Below are 16,939 nucleotides of genomic sequence, written 5' to 3'. Positions count from 1 at the left end.
ACTTTTTGACCTTTTTATAAAATTTTCTTTATTTTATTTCTGTTTCTGGCAACAAAGATTACATTACATTACATTACATTACAAACACATCAAGACAGGTGGGTAAAATGACGGAAGTTACACATACAGGTGTGGACATACACTATATACACATTTGCAATCAATAAAATAAAAACTGTATACGGTGTTGCTCCTTTCCTGCAACACACTAGATATTAAGAAAACAACAATAAGATCTTCACACTACTTTTTTATTTTATTCCACTATGCAAAAATAACCTTATAATTGGACGGAACTCAATTATTCTATCATTATTCGCATCATTTTATTTATATATATATATATATATATATATATATATACATACTCTTATTTTCTTTCAATTACTGAAACAACGGAAATGCAGACATTGATTTTGTCTTTGTATCCTCTGTCAGGGGGACAGTTTAAAAACTTAAGCAAAATGTCTGTATCTGGTTTATTCATTTGTTTTAAACATTTCCAAAGGGTAAAACTACATAAATTTGAGGTTTTGTTTCACCTGATTGACATGAAAATGTAACTGAATATGTCTGCAATTGGTATTGAGTAATCTTAGACACAATACATGCACAATAAGACATAACACAAACACTCTGTGGGATTTACAGTGCTTTCTCACTCTTACAGGGGCTTAAGAAGAAATCCACGTCAGTATAAGAGCATGCAACAGTACAGACAATATCTACAAATACAAATTTTAAGCAACTTTAAAGAAACAACAGCTACTAATTATTGCGAACAAACATCACTGCAAACAATTTTTATTATCCAGACTTCCAGTATTTGGACTCAAAACATAAATCATGTGCAGTTTTGAGGTTTTATCTCACGTATGCTTCATGTCTCCCTCTTACTCTATTTGTTCAGGTACTTGGCCACAGACTCATAGGCATAGAGGATCTCTGAGTCTTTTGGGCAGGTGTAGCGAAACTCATCCTGTTTGTAGGCGTTGTCCAGGTAACGCGTCAGACTTTTCAACGCCTTGGGGATGGCAAAATCACGGTACTCCTTACACACCACCTGGAGGAAGAGGGGTTTCACCAGTGAGATAATAAAGGAGATTTCTGTCATTCATTGTGGAACTAAAGTTTTTTTTATACACAAATTACTGTTGAACTCTGCTCACCTTCACAATGTTGAGTTTGGGAAGCAGGTTACAGTCCGCCAAGGTGAAGGAGTCACCATCCAGGTAGAGACGAGACGACTCGTTGGCATTGGGGTTCTTTTGCAGCTCATGAGGAAGAGGCGTCTCCAGGTACATGTTCAGCTTCACCAGAGTCGATAGAAATTTCTTCTCTAGCGCTGAAAGAAAGTCAGGTGTTAACATCTCCTGCAAATGAAAAATACATTAATCAATTCAACAAATCCATCTTTGAACCAATGTCCTTACTGTCATTTAGTCCAGGAATGGAATTCTTTATATATGCTGAGAATTTTCGGAAGATGTCTTCTCCAGCGCCGTTGGACTCCTTGTAACAACAGCACAATTTTGGATACCTGCCGTTTAGAGAATAGATAGTATAGTCTGTTTCAAGACTTGAAGAATATACCAGAGTAACGTATTAAGATATCATCAAAGTGTTTGAATGAACCGGATGCAGTCCACTCACTGTGGTGGGGCCAACGTCTCCTCCAGGAACTCCTCTATCTTGTTGGTGTCTGTTTTGACCTCTTCATTGCAGATGAGGAAGGGAGGCTGAGAGCCCGGAGCCAGAGCCTTCAGAGCGTCAGGTGCCCTGCAGCAGAAGAACAGGAAACAAACCAGGTTTTAAATCATCCGCATCCATCAGATAATGACAAACTTTTTTTAAATGTCCTTTTTCATATTGCAGAGAGAGAGCACAGTCACACACAACACAGTATATCTCCAAGTCATCTATATTACTTACTCTTCCAAATCCAACTCCAATAAGTCAAATTAAGTCACAAGTACATGAATCATAACTTTCTCACACCCTGGTGGATTCTTTTTTTTCCAGCTGCCACTTGCTCAGGGGCTATAGAGCAAGTTGCTCACTAAGAATAAGATTGATAGTTTAATCCCTGGCTCCTCCAGTCCACATGCCAAAAGTGTTGTTGGGCAAGATACCTAACCCAAATTGTCCCTGAAGGCTCTGCAGGTGGTGTGTGACAGACGTGCAGTATATAGTAGCACTGCACGAATGCATGTGTGAAAAACTCCAATTAAATACAATCCATTTACCATTTACTTTCCTGTAGGACTGTAACTAAGAAGATCTTCAGTTTAATGCTTAATTTTTATGATTTCTACCATTTGTAGATTCTATTTCCTGATAATGATCAGGATTATTATCATCATTTGTCATTACTCCTATGTTTTATATTAAGGATGTCTGGGGACAAAGAACAGGTAGTTTCTGTAGGGTTTGATCTTGCTAGACAGGAATGCCACTTATCTTCCACAGACTTAAAAAGCCTTTGGGTTAGTTTATCTGATTGAAAACTGCATCAATGAGGACGAAGAAGCTGTCTGTCGATGTGTTATTATTACAGCCTCATTGTGACTATTGCACATTTTCCAGTCAATGCATTCTCTCTTGGCGCTCCAATCCCCCTGCAGCCCTGCGTGAGGCAACACTGAGGTAATGACAAGCATTTAAACATCAGGTTATTGCCTTTACACCCTCAACACTTTGTCATGTTAGTGTTATGCATAACTTCAACCCTTCCTGTACAGTCACTATATGCATTGCAAGGGCCGGGAACAACAACATGAACCCTAGTAGAACATGTATGGCCATAAATGCAACCAAAAGATATTTGCTGAGATTTCAAAAATAAGTGCTCTCACCTCTTCATGTCCACAGTGGTGAGGGTGAAGTTGGCCCCTTTCATCCAAAGAATCATGAAGAGTCTCTGACAGAAAGGGCAGTTGCCTACACTCTCAGCATCCACACTGGCCTGATGGAAAAACAGATCATGAAGAATCACAACCACTGCAGGAGGGATCGCAAAACACAGGGGAAGGACCCAAAGGCAGACGGGGCAGTCGGATATAAGCAGGAGCCGAAAACACAGAAAAGTGGCAACAAAAGTTCAACATGCACATAAGGGAGAGATGAATACAAAGAAACATTCATTCATCTGATAACATTCTGGCGACAGAGAAACTGAAACAACACATGAGAAAGAGAAAACTGGCAGGAAAAACACTGAAACACACAAGGACAATAAATAAAACCAGTTCCATTCCTCGTAAACAAGTGAAAACAATAAAGGCAAACACATGTTAAACATGGCACACTGGTACAGTGGTTTTCATGCTGTAATGCATCTGACCAAAGTGGGAATGCCTGCACAGGTATTCTTGTCAAGCCTGCTCTGCGATGGAAATCTGAAGGAATTTTAAATGGAGGGTTGAGGCTGCTTTTCCACCCAGATTAATAAACACAGTATTTATGTGGTATTTGCTTCCTCAGCTACATCATAGATTATCACATGTATATGTACACACATGTATATGCCACAGCTCTCAGCTGTATATACCTGGGTACTGTGAAATGTGTGTTATGAGTTTTTAGGCACTGATTATTATTGCAACAAACACTCTTTGATTGTGTTTAACAGTCTCGCACAAGAAATACAAGGAAATGATACAAGGAAATTGAATGGTTAATGTATATGTTGGATAATTGCCAGTGTACTTAACTCTGGGTACAATTATTGCATTTATACGATTTTATTTAACTCTGTTGTGCGCATTTAAAGCAAATTATTTCAAACGCATGACACATCTCAAGTATTTCAGTTCTTACCTTAACGAAGAGTTCAATCTTCGGGGCCTCGGCCATCTTTCTTTCTGTGTTTCTGTCTATTTCTCTCTGCATGGTAGCGTCCACCTCTCCTCTCCTCTCCTGGATTTGTTTCTGACACTGTTGATGCAGAGATTTTAAAAAGAAAGTGTAAATGTAAAGTTTAGATCCTTAACTTTTTTGCTTTCCCTCCTACACACTCTCTCACACACTTCACTCCATCAAGGTTTTGATGAAACTGGCAATACTCACACAGGACTGGTGGTCACTCTGGCTTTATCTTAACTCCACCTGTTTTTTTATTCCACTGTTCCACTGCTCCTTCTTCAGACACAGCAGTCGAGCCTCTTGTCTCCACTGAGTGCGCTCTTTGTTTGTCTCTCACCACACCTGTCAAGCTTTGCAAGGCAGCCGACGCCCCCTCCGGCCTTTCCAGTCCAACCAGCATAGCTGGATCTCTCCTCTCAACCTCTCAGCCTTCCAGCAAATTCTATAAGATAAAAGTGTCACTCTGGATCTCCTACTGACCCAGTCCGTCCACTTTGGTCTGAATCTGCCTTTTGTCAGCCACTTTCTGTTCACTTCTTGACATGCGAGACGACAGTGTAATTAAAAAATGTATATTCAAACTAGAATACCTACTGTTTACAAGATAAAACCCAATGACCTGACCCAAAAACTCAGAGAGTTCATACCTCCGCCAAGGCCCGACAGTCCCCTGGTGAAACCACATTTAATTTCACTAGATCTAGATTCCGATCTGCACCAAATTACACACAATCATAAATTACAGTCCTTTAAACATGTCTGATTTTCTTCATCAAGACTCAAGAATTATTCTCTGAGTAGTTTTCGTGTAATCCAAACAAAACAACCATAAAATGGTCTAAAAGTATGATGAAGATTTAAGTCATGTTTGATCGTTGACCATCTAACATCAATTGTTTGTAATCGTATGTGTTGCTATAACCGCTCCTACGCTTCTGAGAAAGTATTTGTCATGGATTTGTAGCAGAGAACATTAATGATGTTGAGGTTAGGGCTCTGTGCATTCCAGTCCAGCTCTTCCACAACAGATTCAGACAGTAACTGTGTTTCTTTATGACATGGTTTTGAGCACAAGGTGGCGTCATGTTGAAACCAGAAATGGCCCCCGTCAAACTGCTGCCACAAAGTAATAAGTCTGACTAAACCATCATTGAATGCTGGAGCGTTCAGCTTCTTCTTAATTTGAACTAAGGAAAGGAATCAAAACTGACCGCAAAGAAAAATATCTCTGATCACATTTGTTTTAATCATGTCAGAATGAGGAATTGAGAATAGTCATGGGACACAATATTCACCTTTCTGTCACCTCATGTAACCTGCCTCCATTTATCCCTGTCACTCTCTGTCTCTCTCTCACCCTTGTGTCAACAGTGTATGTGTTTTGCTGCCTCTGGCTTGTTCCCCTCATGTCTGATATGTTTTGTATTTTTTGCCTTCGTCCCTCAGCGTACTTTCAGTCGTCGATCAGCATTCATGGCTGGCAGAAAAATGCTCTCATGTAGCAGGTATTTACTGCTTTCTGTGACTAGAGAAGAGGAGGGAGAACGGCCCCCGAGCGAGCCGACATACAGAGACAAGAAGGTTGCAAGCTGGGTGGAATGAGATAAAGATCCCACAGCACACAATCAGAGACAGATTTGTGGAGATATGGCTCTTGCCACGCAGGCCGGTGTCATTTCATGGGCACAAGAGAGAAAATCATAAAGGGTGTGACAGTCAGTCAATGATTTTGTGCTGTGGAATCCTCTAGTTGGATTTAGAGATTGTTCATTGTTAATTAAAGCAATTTGTTGTTTTTATTTTGTTTTAGATCTCAATGAAAGGTGTTTCTCCCTTCTATGATCTTAAACAACACTGGTGACGCAAAAAGAGTTTCTGGATGAATCATCTGCCTGAATGACCCAAGAAAACAAGATGCACCGACATGACTGCATGTGTTAATCATCTTTACCTTACTTCTCTTTTGTTTCAGTTGACTCATACTTCTGTTTAGAATATGTCCGATTAATTTTGTCAAGATCGCTGCATTATTTCCTTCACAAAAAACGATGAATTACCACAAAACTTGAGGAAAGGATGCAATATTTTTTACTTCATTGTCTTTAAAATTGCAAATGAGATTTTTTTTAATCAATTTCCAAGGGACTAATACATCCACCCAGTGTATACAATTTGGTGTAGCTTGATTCAATTTAAGGGCATCGTTGGGCTTGAGTGCTTTAGTATTTGAACTGTCCACATAACCACTTCAACCTCTCCTCTTCTTTTTTCTATTGTTCTGCATTTGACATTTTTAACAGTATACCTCTCAAACTGGAGATCACTAAATCATGTGGGACACCTGGGATAATGTGTCGACACATCAACATTTCACAATGAGTCATTTGACGGTTAAGAAACAGTTTGGTTCTTCCTCTTCCTGTTGCAGATACTTGTGTCTGTTCCTGTAGCAACCAAAAAATGAAATCTGTGAATGAGAGTGGAGCACAAACAACGAATCTCCTGATCAGGTTAGTGGATGACACTGAGTTTTTGTTTTATCTGGTCTTGGCATCCTGACTTAATATGACTGTTGCACCTTCTAACACTCTGTACAGCTGGCGAGGAGAGCCAACATAGACCTTTCACCATTTCCTGTTTAAACACCTAATGGTTGAGTCAAAACCTAACCTCAGTTTCTCCAAATATTTGTCCATCTGGATATTCTCATTGTACATCATCAGCATCAAGTTTGTATGCTTAGCATTTTTCGAGACACAAGGCAATTATAGGCACTTTACAAAGGCTGGGAATATACAAAAAATACGATATCAAAATTACATTAAACAATAAAAAGACACCAAGAACTAATGCAGAGCCCTAAAGTCAATAAAAAGTATGGACAAGAGAAGTAGATACATTGATTCAAGTTGATTTACATCAATAATGGTTTATTTTCAAACTTGAATATAAAATGAAATCCTTTAACTTAGATTTAACATTGCTTCCTGTTGTGACTGATTGTTTTTACAAGCAGAGAACAGAGTGTCTGATTTAATGTTTCTCTATCCTGTACACACCTGTATCTTCCAGTGGGTCCCCTCGGGACTGTGTTCTTTCCTGCTTATTTCTCTTGTACACTAATGAGGACTAATGAGGACTATTACAGAATGAGTCTTTGTTGGTTCCATATTTGTATAAGGTTCATTTACAGGTTCTTATGCATAGTGAACTGTTTAACATCATTTTCTGTTCATCTTTATAATGTCCCATATACTTTTCCAAGAGAAAAACAGAGACAGCATTTAGCAAGTTTTAGAAGGAGGATAAGTATTACAACCACAAATTACTTTTTTCTAAGTTAGCCAGCAAATACGTTGAAATGTCTTTGTGCCACAATCTGATTGAAGAGAAGATTGATTGCTTCCTGGGTTATCAGGAAACATTTTTATTGTAATGGTGGATATTAATGCATGGTGATATCTGTGAGTACAGCAGTGGTGGCAATTTAGAGCTTCTCTAGAAAAGAAGAGCCTGCCCAGCAGTAATGTTGAAAAGTGTTGAAATGTGGTGGTCTCTGATGGGAGTATGTGTAGGTGACGCCTCTTCATACTGTAAGTCACAGGCAGATTTGAGGTGACAGCTCGTCTGTACTTTCACACACTTTACAGAAGTGAAGCCGAGGGATGGAACCTCCGCCGATACACACCAATTGCAGGTCAGTTGTCAACCAAGTTGTTTGACACCATTTGCATAGCATCAAATAACAAATCAAAACCAAACGTACTGGAATAACGAGCATGTGAACATAGTGTGATTAAAAAACTACATAAAATGACAAAAGCCATCTTTGAGAAAAGGTCATTTGTCGAGCATGTTGAATTTTTAATTTGGTCAGTCACTCACATGGAAGAGGCAATATTTATGACCAACTCTGCAGATAGAGATGATTTGGTTTCCTCCATCTTTATAGACATTTATCTGTGGTGGGGTCTTGTGAAAAACTTTTAGTTTCAGTAAACGAGATTAAATATTGTCAATGGATTGAACATTTGTTTCAGTCAAATGTTAAAGACACAAATATTACTCCCTCATAATCCTACTTCTTGATTCCCTTTTGTGACAGGGAGGTGATAACACTGAAAATGAAAAGGTTCATCCTCATCCCCATCCTTTGTGTTTTAATGCTCTGTCTTTACAACATCTGGCTGGGAGGGCTTGATGATCTGACAGCCAACAGCAGCAGCAGCAGCCGCAGCTGCTGCAGCAACAGCAGCAACAGCAGCAACAGAACTGTGACCATCTTGATGTGGTACTGGCCCTTCGACATGCATTATAACCTCAAGGGCGACGTGTGCTGGGACCTCTACCGCATCCCTCGCTGCAGACTGGTGGACAAGCGCACCTTGTTCTCTTCAGCCGATGTGGTGGTCTTCCACAACAGAGAGCTGATGCAGGGACGCCAGAAACTGCCATTAGCTCTTCCACGGCCGCAGTTGCAGAGGTGGGCCTGGATGTCCCTGGAGTCCCCAGTTCACAATGGAAATTTGCATCAGTATGCAAATATTTTCAACATGACCATAACCTACAGGAGGGATTCTGATGTCACGGTACCGTATGGCGAGCTGCTACCAAAGGAGACCAGAGGACATCTGGTGACAAACAACCTTCAGAATAAGAGCACTCTGGTCTGTTGGGTGGTCAGCAACTACCAGAAGCACCACAAGAGAAGCCAAGTGTACAGCAAGCTTAATGCTGCAGTTCCTGTGAAGGTTTATGGGCAATGGACAAAGACCCTCCTTTCATCCGCTGACCTCTTACCTACAATCTCTCGCTGCTACTTCTATTTGGCTTTTGAGAACTCAGTCTCCAAAGATTATATCACAGAAAAGTTGTGGAAGAATGCTTATCAAGGTGGGGCAGTGCCTGTTGTCCTGGGACCGCCGCTGAGCGATTATAAAGCTGTGGCCCCACCTAAGTCCTTCATCCACGTTGATGAGTTTGCATCAGTAAAAGAATTAGCGAAGTATCTGCAAGAGCTGGCAAAGGACAAAAAACGCTATGGTGAATATTTTACCTGGAAACAAGAGTGGAAAGTGAGACTGTACACCGACTGGAGAGAGAGACTCTGTAGCATCTGTTTAAAGTACCACAGTTTACCTCAGCAGAAAGTTTACTCTGATTTAACGGCCTGGGCCAATTCTGATGGCGTCTGAGTTGGAACAGTTCTGGCTCAGTATTAATCAATGAATGGCGAATTTAACCCTATTGATGACATAGACACCATGGCCTCAAATTCTGCAGCAGGGTGAATATAGTTTCTTTTTTATATTATTTTTAATGAAATTCTCATATTTTTTGCTGTGCTGCTTGAATAAAGAGAATTTGTGCAAAGTGAATTTTACTTGTAGAAATATGATAAATCACATCCTGGAGACATTTCACAGATTTATCAGTAATCCCTTACATACAGAAGTATTCAGATAATTTTCTGTGACAATTCTACTTGTGATCAGAAGCGTTCAGTTTGCTTTAATTATCCATAAGATCCACCACTGGCAAGTCCACTTAACTGGTTATGAATTAGAAAAGCACAGTCCTGTGTAAATGTTCCCACAAGTCACCCTGCATATCAGGTCAAAAACACACCATAAAGAGGGGATGCACAAGTCCCTAAGATGAAGCGTGGCAGTGGCAGCATCAGACAGAAACACAGGGGGCCTCATATTCAGCCCAGTAGGCAGAGGGTCACATGTCTCATGCACCCAGGGAGACTTATACCTGCTTAACTTGGTCTGGTGCTGAAAGCTGTTATACGATCATCTATACTTTATGTTATGTTCACCAAAGTTGTCACAGGCCCTCGTGGCACAGCAATCAGACAAGGTCATTAGGGATCGTCCCTTGATTAGCCACTCTGCCCAAGACTGGTCCAAAGCGAGCGGCGGATGATACATTGCCTATGTGAGTGTGAAGATGTGAGGAAGAGGTGACTAATGGAAAGGTACAAATAGTTACAAAGCCTGGAAGTGATGACACTACTCTGCACCGCCTCAGCATCAAGATTCAGTGATAAGCACATATTGCATGACAACACTGTGTTTGTCTCTTGCATTTCCTTCCTGTTTATTTTGTCTTTCTCCTCTTTCAAAATCAGTTTTCAGACATGCCTCATATAGATCAAATAAACCAGCTCACTCTCTTAATAATTATTCATAATTCATATTATTCAGACAAAGTGGATTGTAAGTCCACACTGGTCTAGTGAAGGACTAAAGAGGCACAGAATACAGGACAATTTACTTTTGGTGGGACATGTGCAAAGATTTACTGGGAAAAAGAACAATTTGGTAGTTTGCATATACAATTTTTCAAATAAAAGTGTCCGTTTTACATTTAGGTCTCAGGTGGTTACAGTCAAAACATCTCAGCTTAGCCAACATTTCAATAAATTATAATGAATCCATTTACAATCTGTCGAGACAACGTGTTATATTAAAAGTTAGAGATTAGTCCAATGTTAATGTGACATCTCCAAGTTGATTTGATGGTCACTTAGGGACTTCAGTCATGTGAGGTATTTTGAAGCAGAATGAGACATTTGATGTCTTCTTTCTAAAACTATGATCATTCCACTAAAAAGCAACTTCTTAAAATATATTTCAGTGAGCACTTGACACGGTGTAATTTCAACATTAACATAAAAACCTTTACAATAGGGTGGGAATAAAGAACACAGTCAGTCACATTGGCGATAGCTGAGTCAGGTCGGATATTTATCTCACTGCCACTCACCTGAGACATGAAGAGAAAATATTGACAGAGTGCAAATGGCAGATTTAGCAGCTAAGACACTGAACAAAAGATTCTTCACATTTCATCAAAATATTACTTTGAATCCCTCCATCGCTGCCAAAAATACTTGCTCAAGATGTCGATGACAACCAACAACTATAAGACAAAAAAATTGGTTTGGTAAACAAACGGGAACATTTTTGAAAAGAATGTTCAACATTACAAAAGCAACTTTGTGCAAAATAATATGGAAAAAAATTAACCCCAATAAGAAACTGTTCTCCATTTCAAATGGAAGACAAATACCGTAGCTGCTCTTTTCAGATTGGTGACAAGTATGGCACAAAATACTGACCCAACTCTAAAAAAATTATTCTATTACTCACATTTTGGTTCTCTTGATAACCTAGACCTGTTCTCACCTGCACCCCCAGAAAACCTACCCAGGATTTAGTATAAGTGGAAGGAACGTTCAGGTTCTTTACATCATTCCATAACTTGCCTTTGCTGTACAAAGCTAAATCTTAAATTGTTCTAAACATGAACTGAATAAAGCCAGTGGATTGATTTACTATGCTTAATCCAAGACTTGATCCAAAATTGTTGGTGTGGAGTTTCTGGTCATGGTTAGAGGATGTGGACAATGCAATTTGTGTAGTTTCAGAATAACAGGAAAAAGATCCTCCTCCCTTGAACGGTTTGTCCTGTGATCCACTGATCGTCCCTCTCCAGTTTGAGTTGGCCTTTGACAGAAAAGCTTGGGAAGGTTATCTGCGGGATTGGCTAGGCCAACCGGAGCGTGTTTATCCAGTCATGTGACCAATAAGTCCGGGGTGAAGGGCCTGTTTCAGGACATCGGGCCGGTGAAGGGGGGGCATGTACAGTGTGGTAGGAGTGGCTCCGGGGTAGCTGGACACAGGGTAGCTCTGACTGGGGATGGGGGAAGGGGCCATGTTCAGTGGGGAAGGGCTCTGCTCGTAATACTGGCCGTCGCACTCCTCATCCAGTGGCAAAGCCAGTCGTTTTCCTTTCTGTCTCCGGTTGCAGAACCAAACACGCACCACCTGCCAAGAACAAGATTTCTCGTTTACAACCACAACAAGACACATACTTTAGAAGGCAAACTACGTCACTTTTGTTCTTACGTCTCTCTCAAGGCCCAGGTCATCTGAAATGTGTGTAATCTCCTGGGTGTTGGGTTTGGGACACTTGATAAAGTAGGACTCCAGAGCAGAGCGCACTGCCCCCTCCAGACTAGTCCTTCTCTTCCTCTTTCTGGTGTCAACAAACACTCTCTCGATCTTGTACATCTGAGGAATAACACATAATTTGAGAATATGTAAGATGTACAAAAAAGGTATGACAAGCCCCAACTAGGACTACCTATGTACCGAAGCAATTTGTGTCCCTTTTGGTTTAAGCCTTGTATGGATGGTTATGGTTCAAATAATGTTTCATGTGATCTCTAAAGAGACCAAATTAATGTTGCCACTAGATGGCAGGTCACACTTCCTGAGAACAAAGTGCTTTGGTTAAAGTCAGCTCAGCCTGAAAAGACCAACTGATCCCATCAGGCTCAAGGATCATCTGTTGTCTTGTAAACTAGCTGGCAGATGTCAGTGTTGCAGACTTACATCCTGGGGATTGTCTGAGGTCTCTGCCTCATTCAGCCATCTCTGAAGAAGGGGTTTCAGCTTGCACATGTTCTTAAAGCTCAGCTGCAGAGCCTCGAAGCGGCAAATGGTCGTCTGGCTGAACATCTTACCTGCACGCAAATATAAATCATCAGATTTCACATGCCATTATCTCTGAATAGACAAGACTCATGCAACATGTATCTGTCCAAAAATCTCAACACATTGGATGGCTGATGATTCAGCAAGATTTCAGGAGTGGCAATCAGAGATACTTTGCCAAACCAGTGACCTCCTGCCTCAACACACAAAACATAACAAGTAACCTTCTACTGACGTAGATAAGAATCTGAACTGTGCAACATACAAAACCAATACTAGAAAGTCCATCATTATTACTTCAAATAAGAATCTTTGAAAGCATTAGGGAGGGAGTGCAATATGACCCAATAGGACGTTTCCACATGGGAACCAAACTTACCATAGAGGTTACCCAGGGCAAGGCCAACATCAGCTTGAGTGAAACCCAAAGTGATGCGTTTGTGTTTCAGTTCCTTGGCAAACTGCTCCAGTTCCTCAGTGGAGAGGTTCTCCTGTGAGACAGGTTGAAAATGAAAACCATATAGATGTAGAACTTACAGAAGTTGAACACATGTGTGTTTGACTTGAAGGCTCATATTACAACTGTTGGATTAAATGGTTGGTTGAAGGGATTCTAATCTTACCTCCTCTGAGTCGCTGCATCCGCCGCTGGAGGAACCGCTGCTCCGCGTGGAGGAGGCCGGGTTCTGCGTCTGCGGCCCGGGGGCGGCTTGGGTTGGGTTCACGCTGAAAAACGCGTTTCCTGGAAGCCCGTTGCTCGGGGGTGAAGGGGACATAGACGGCGACGATGCAGAGGATGTGGAAGGATTTTGATTACTGATACCGGGCGGGGTGATGTGGGCGATTCCAGGCCAGAAGGACGGGTTCCAGGCCGCGGGGTAGAAGACTCCATGAGCCATGGCGGCGGAGGCTGACGGTGTCAGATACTGTTGACCCTTGATCTCCGTTGAGTAGTCATCGCCGGTGTCCTTCTCGGTTTTGATCTCGGGCATTTTGATTTGCTCCCGGGTCTCGGCCATAGGGGGACTCAGGTTAGTAGGCTGGGTAGCTGCTGTTACGCCGGGTACCTGGCCGGTGTACTCGGGCGCAGCGAAGGGATACCAGTGTTTGGGTTGCCCAAACTCCCCAGCCTGCAGGTCGGTTCCCCTGTAGTCACTGGCCATGGGTGGGAATGGGAAGAAAGTCTGCGCAGAGGCCGACGTGATGCCACCATACGCCGTTTTGTTATAGAGGAGGCTCGGGTCTGGCAAAACGCCGTGAGGAAGCTGGAATGACGCAGCGTTGCCCAAACCATCTTGACCCAAAACCTGAGCGCAATGGCCGACGCGGCTGAAGTCATACGGCCTGCTTTGGCACTCCGGACTCTGAGATCTTTCAGACATCTTCCAAACGCTGTGGGAGATTATTTAACAAGAACAAGTCCGAGATAGAAAGTTTTAAAAGAAATAGTTAATGGGAATAAAGTTAAACGTGCACATCCGTTTCAAGTTTACGCACAAGTCAAAGAGGAACGAGCGGAGGACGCGCTCCAAAATTCCATCAACTGTTTGCTTGCGTAAAGTCCGTTTGGGGAGAGTTTTGCAAAAGGCCTTAGCAGCTGTCGTTTTGGTGCCACATTACCACCAACACGCCTCCGGCCTACTCCATGAATCCTTGCCCTTCACGCCGCTCCACCGTCAAGCTCAAATGCTGCTCTCCTCCAAGGCTCCACAGGTTTTCGTGGGCACAGCTACGGGTTTTGGATTGCGCCTTATCTCTTCGCCCATTGGCTGGCGCAGACAATTGCGCACAGCTGACGGTGAGTTTGTGAATGACCTTGATTCCTCCCAGAGTGGTGGGCGTGGTTTCACACAAACTCCGAGCAACTTCTTTTGCTGAAGAACAAATTCTGCTTTTAAAGTTACAACCTAAGGTTTTGAGGAAACTCGGGAAAACTTTAATAGACTAATTCAACATTAAAATACTTGTTTACATTGCTAAGTAGGCACGGGTCACAAAACTCATACTGTAACACTATAACATGCTCACCTCATACATTAATCACAATGTTGGACTTGTTTGAATTATTTATCTTCAAGGAGATGGCTTTGATATTAAAATCACCTCTAATGTTTAAATAAATGAAGTGAGCCTGTCACCCTGAATAAATGTGATAAAGCAAATGACCTTAATTAATTGAAAACAATGTTTGATAGCTCATAAATCATTCTGTCTAAAAGAGGAAAATGGCCTGTGAATTGTAGCCAACCATTTAGAAACAATGTGATCTAACAAATACTTTAATGATGATTTAAATGTTATTTTTATTTGTTCAAGTTTTCAATAGATAAAACACGTTTTTGCACCTTAAAAAGTAAATGTAAAGTGAGATTTGAATCTAATAAAGATCCGAGGATTCTTTTGGATCTGGGCACTGTCAGGATGTGTTTGGGTTGGATGAGGACGCACAGAGTTTTCTAGATTTCGGATGATTTTGGATGATAAAACCACCAACATCATTCAGGTGAACTTCTCCCGTTCCCTCATTGAAAAGCCTGGATGGTCGATCCACCGGTGCAGATGCGCTCCCCCCAGCGAGAGTCGTTGGCCGCAGATTGCGGCAGGAAGACGCACTGCGGGGAGGGAGGGAGGGTGCCATTGTACGAGCTGGCCCCGGGGCACCCCGTGGATTTCAGATGCCGAGTTGCGATGGCCGACCATTAGCTCCTTTTCAGATTGAAACAATAAGTCTCAACTCTTTGATTCCGCCCCACACCCACCACATCCCCCTCCTCATCCTCATCCTCCTCCTCCCCCTGAAACAAACACCAGACACAAGTTTCACTCTGGTCTGCGCAGAAAAGCCCTTAAGGTCCAAAACTGGTCTGAGGAGCACGGTGTTGTCTGCAGGTGCAATACCCAAGTTGTGAAGAAAACTTATGCAATTATGCATATTGGTGGAGTCCAGCCTGAAATAACAGTCTATCATATTCATTTTCAGATTCTTCGGAAGTTTTACCTCCTGGCCTTTAATAATGGAGTGGTGCCTGACTCCTGTACAAGGATCAGATAATATCTCACATTTAATTTCTCATTTTATAGAATTATTATTGGTTTAAATATTGATGTGAATTGTAAATCTGTTGTGTATATTATAAACTTCCCAGTTCACATCAGTAGTTCTATTGGACACTGATTACAACAGCCGCCTCGAAGTTTTCTACCAAACCACAAATCCCAGTGACCTTAAAAAAACTACAATGATTTGATATATAGTAAAAAACACTTGAGCGCTGGCATTTGATCAACTTATAAATTGTACTGAGGACGTTGCTGTTTCCTTGATGTTTCCTTTTTTGTAAATATATGTAAAATTTCTCTGTGACAAAAAATACAAGTCTGAATAAAAAGGATAAACACCAGAAAATTATGACAAAGCAGATGCCAGACAGAAATCTATAAATATGTTACACCTCAAATTTATATCGTGCCCTTATGGTGTCCTTGTGAAGTGCCATTGGCCAGAGTTACTTTTAAAAATCCTCCCTAACCAGCAGATCATGCTTCTCTCTGTCCTCTGATAAAGCACCCATGTAGGTCAAGGATCAGGGGACCTAGGGGATACCACAAGGGCCCTTGTCAAAAGCTTAAAAGACATCAAACCTCAGCCATGCAAGCATTGTCCTGGGCCATGGACTTGGGGGTATAATTGTCATGCAAAAGACAGGACAGCAAGAGAGATGGTAGACTTTAGGCTGTGCTTCAGAGAGAGAGAAAGGGGCAGTGGAGCACAACTCTCTCGGGGTGGAGGGGTCAGACTTGAATAGCTGGGTACAGTGAGGAGGAGATGTGTGAGAGGAGTATCTGGTCCCCCCCCCCCCACCGCCTTTTTCAGATGTCTCAGGTCTTGTCTTCAGTTCTTTTTAAGTGGCCTCTTCAGAACACCTCAGAGGTCTGCTCACTACCCGCAGATCAGGTCCAGTCAAACAGCTGAGGGGGGTGGGGGGTTGAGATAAAGGAAATAGAAGAAAGCCTGCTGGTGAAGTAGACTAGAGTCACACTAGAGAAGAAACAACGCTGCACCTCTGACATGACCAAAATAACGCTGTGAGACTGCAGCTGCACAATCATTGCCACTCACTCTTCTTCTAACCACACTGTACATTTAATGGAAATATTGTGGGCGTACAAGTGCTTTGTTTGCATGTGGGGCTTTTTAAATTTTTGCAGGAAACTTGCTGATGTGAACCCTGAGCAGGTTTTGTTGAGCTGTTGTTACCTCTGCCAAGGATTTTTCATTTGTATGTTTGTTTCTAAGCAAGATTAAGGAAATACTACTAAAGTTTTGTAAAATGTTTGGGGCATAACCTAACCCCTACATATTGAGGGAACTGATATCTATCATTGTGTAAAATATGGTTCAGATTCATTGAATTTGAAGGAATCTCTTATAGAGACTTAAAATTCACTATCAATGAACCTCAAGGGCCTTTTACAGTCATGTTCAGGAGGTATCAGTGTCCTGGATCTGGGGGATGGGGGAAAAAAAGGATTAAAAAAATGAAGGCTCTCGTCTTGTCCACCTT

General features: G+C 41.7%; 3 protein-coding genes across 7 annotated transcripts; 1 reads left to right on the top strand and 2 right to left on the bottom strand.

The window, feature by feature from the left end:
- Nucleotides 1-235: 235 nt before the first annotated feature.
- clic3 (chloride intracellular channel 3) lies at nucleotides 236-4,196 on the bottom strand. Its single transcript, XM_020108648.2, has 7 exons — nucleotides 4,069-4,196; nucleotides 3,820-3,936; nucleotides 2,856-2,965; nucleotides 1,654-1,779; nucleotides 1,434-1,540; nucleotides 1,170-1,345; nucleotides 236-1,063 (listed from the first exon to the last, which is right to left on the bottom strand). The coding sequence occupies exons 2-7, from the start codon at nucleotides 3,889-3,891 to the stop codon at nucleotides 899-901; spliced, it is 756 nt and encodes a 251-aa protein (XP_019964207.1). The 5' UTR covers nucleotides 3,892-3,936; nucleotides 4,069-4,196; the 3' UTR covers nucleotides 236-898.
- Nucleotides 4,197-6,215: 2,019 nt separating this feature from the next.
- On the top strand, nucleotides 6,216-9,242 carry fut7 (fucosyltransferase 7 (alpha (1,3) fucosyltransferase)). Of its 5 annotated transcripts, none has more exons than XM_020108647.2 (3): nucleotides 6,216-6,374; nucleotides 7,515-7,561; nucleotides 7,970-9,242. In XM_020108647.2, exons 2-3 carry the CDS (start codon nucleotides 7,530-7,532, stop codon nucleotides 9,057-9,059), a joined length of 1,122 nt encoding a protein of 373 aa, XP_019964206.1. In that variant the 5' UTR covers nucleotides 6,216-6,374; nucleotides 7,515-7,529; the 3' UTR covers nucleotides 9,060-9,242. The 5 variants fall into 5 exon arrangements, with proteins under 5 accessions (XP_019964206.1, XP_069370404.1, XP_069370402.1 ...); XM_069514303.1 differs by having other exon boundaries at nucleotides 6,267-6,374; nucleotides 7,469-7,561; XM_069514302.1 differs by having other exon boundaries at nucleotides 6,303-6,374; nucleotides 7,463-7,561.
- Nucleotides 9,243-11,287: 2,045 nt separating this feature from the next.
- On the bottom strand, nucleotides 11,288-13,900 carry pou5f3 (POU domain, class 5, transcription factor 3). Its single transcript, XM_020108645.2, has 5 exons — nucleotides 12,998-13,900; nucleotides 12,754-12,865; nucleotides 12,273-12,403; nucleotides 11,784-11,948; nucleotides 11,288-11,702 (listed from the first exon to the last, which is right to left on the bottom strand). The coding sequence occupies exons 1-5, from the start codon at nucleotides 13,754-13,756 to the stop codon at nucleotides 11,442-11,444; spliced, it is 1,428 nt and encodes a 475-aa protein (XP_019964204.2). The 5' UTR covers nucleotides 13,757-13,900; the 3' UTR covers nucleotides 11,288-11,441.
- Between the last annotated feature and the right edge of the window lie 3,039 nt (nucleotides 13,901-16,939).

This window comes from Paralichthys olivaceus, chromosome 18 (genome assembly GCF_024713975.1).
Source record: "Paralichthys olivaceus isolate ysfri-2021 chromosome 18, ASM2471397v2, whole genome shotgun sequence".
NCBI lineage: Eukaryota > Metazoa > Chordata > Actinopteri > Pleuronectiformes > Paralichthyidae > Paralichthys > Paralichthys olivaceus.
Note: the sequence above shows the minus strand (reverse complement) of the source record. Positions and strands in the feature narration are given on the sequence as shown.

Excerpts from the sequence above, each read along its gene's own strand:
- fut7 (XM_069514300.1), top strand. The coding sequence starts at position 6,325 with ATGAAATCTGTGAATGAGAGTGGAGCACAAACAACGAATCTCCTGATC. Across the intron at positions 6,375-7,969 it reads ACAACGAATCTCCTGATCAG|GGAGGTGATAACACTGAAAA; the intron begins GTTAGTGGATGA and ends CTTTTGTGACAG.
- pou5f3 (XM_020108645.2), bottom strand. The coding sequence starts at position 13,756 with ATGTCTGAAAGATCTCAGAGTCCGGAGTGCCAAAGCAGGCCGTATGAC. Across the intron at positions 12,404-12,753 it reads TGCCCTGGGTAACCTCTATG|GTAAGATGTTCAGCCAGACG; the intron begins GTAAGTTTGGTT and ends ATTTGCGTGCAG. Across the intron at positions 11,703-11,783 it reads ACCTGGGCCTTGAGAGAGAC|GTGGTGCGTGTTTGGTTCTG; the intron begins GTAAGAACAAAA and ends TGTTCTTGGCAG.
- clic3 (XM_020108648.2), bottom strand. The coding sequence starts at position 3,891 with ATGCAGAGAGAAATAGACAGAAACACAGAAAGAAAGATGGCCGAGGCC. Across the intron at positions 2,966-3,819 it reads AGATTGAACTCTTCGTTAAG|GCCAGTGTGGATGCTGAGAG; the intron begins GTAAGAACTGAA and ends TTTTTCCATCAG. Across the intron at positions 1,780-2,855 it reads ACCACTGTGGACATGAAGAG|GGCACCTGACGCTCTGAAGG; the intron begins GTGAGAGCACTT and ends CTTCTGCTGCAG.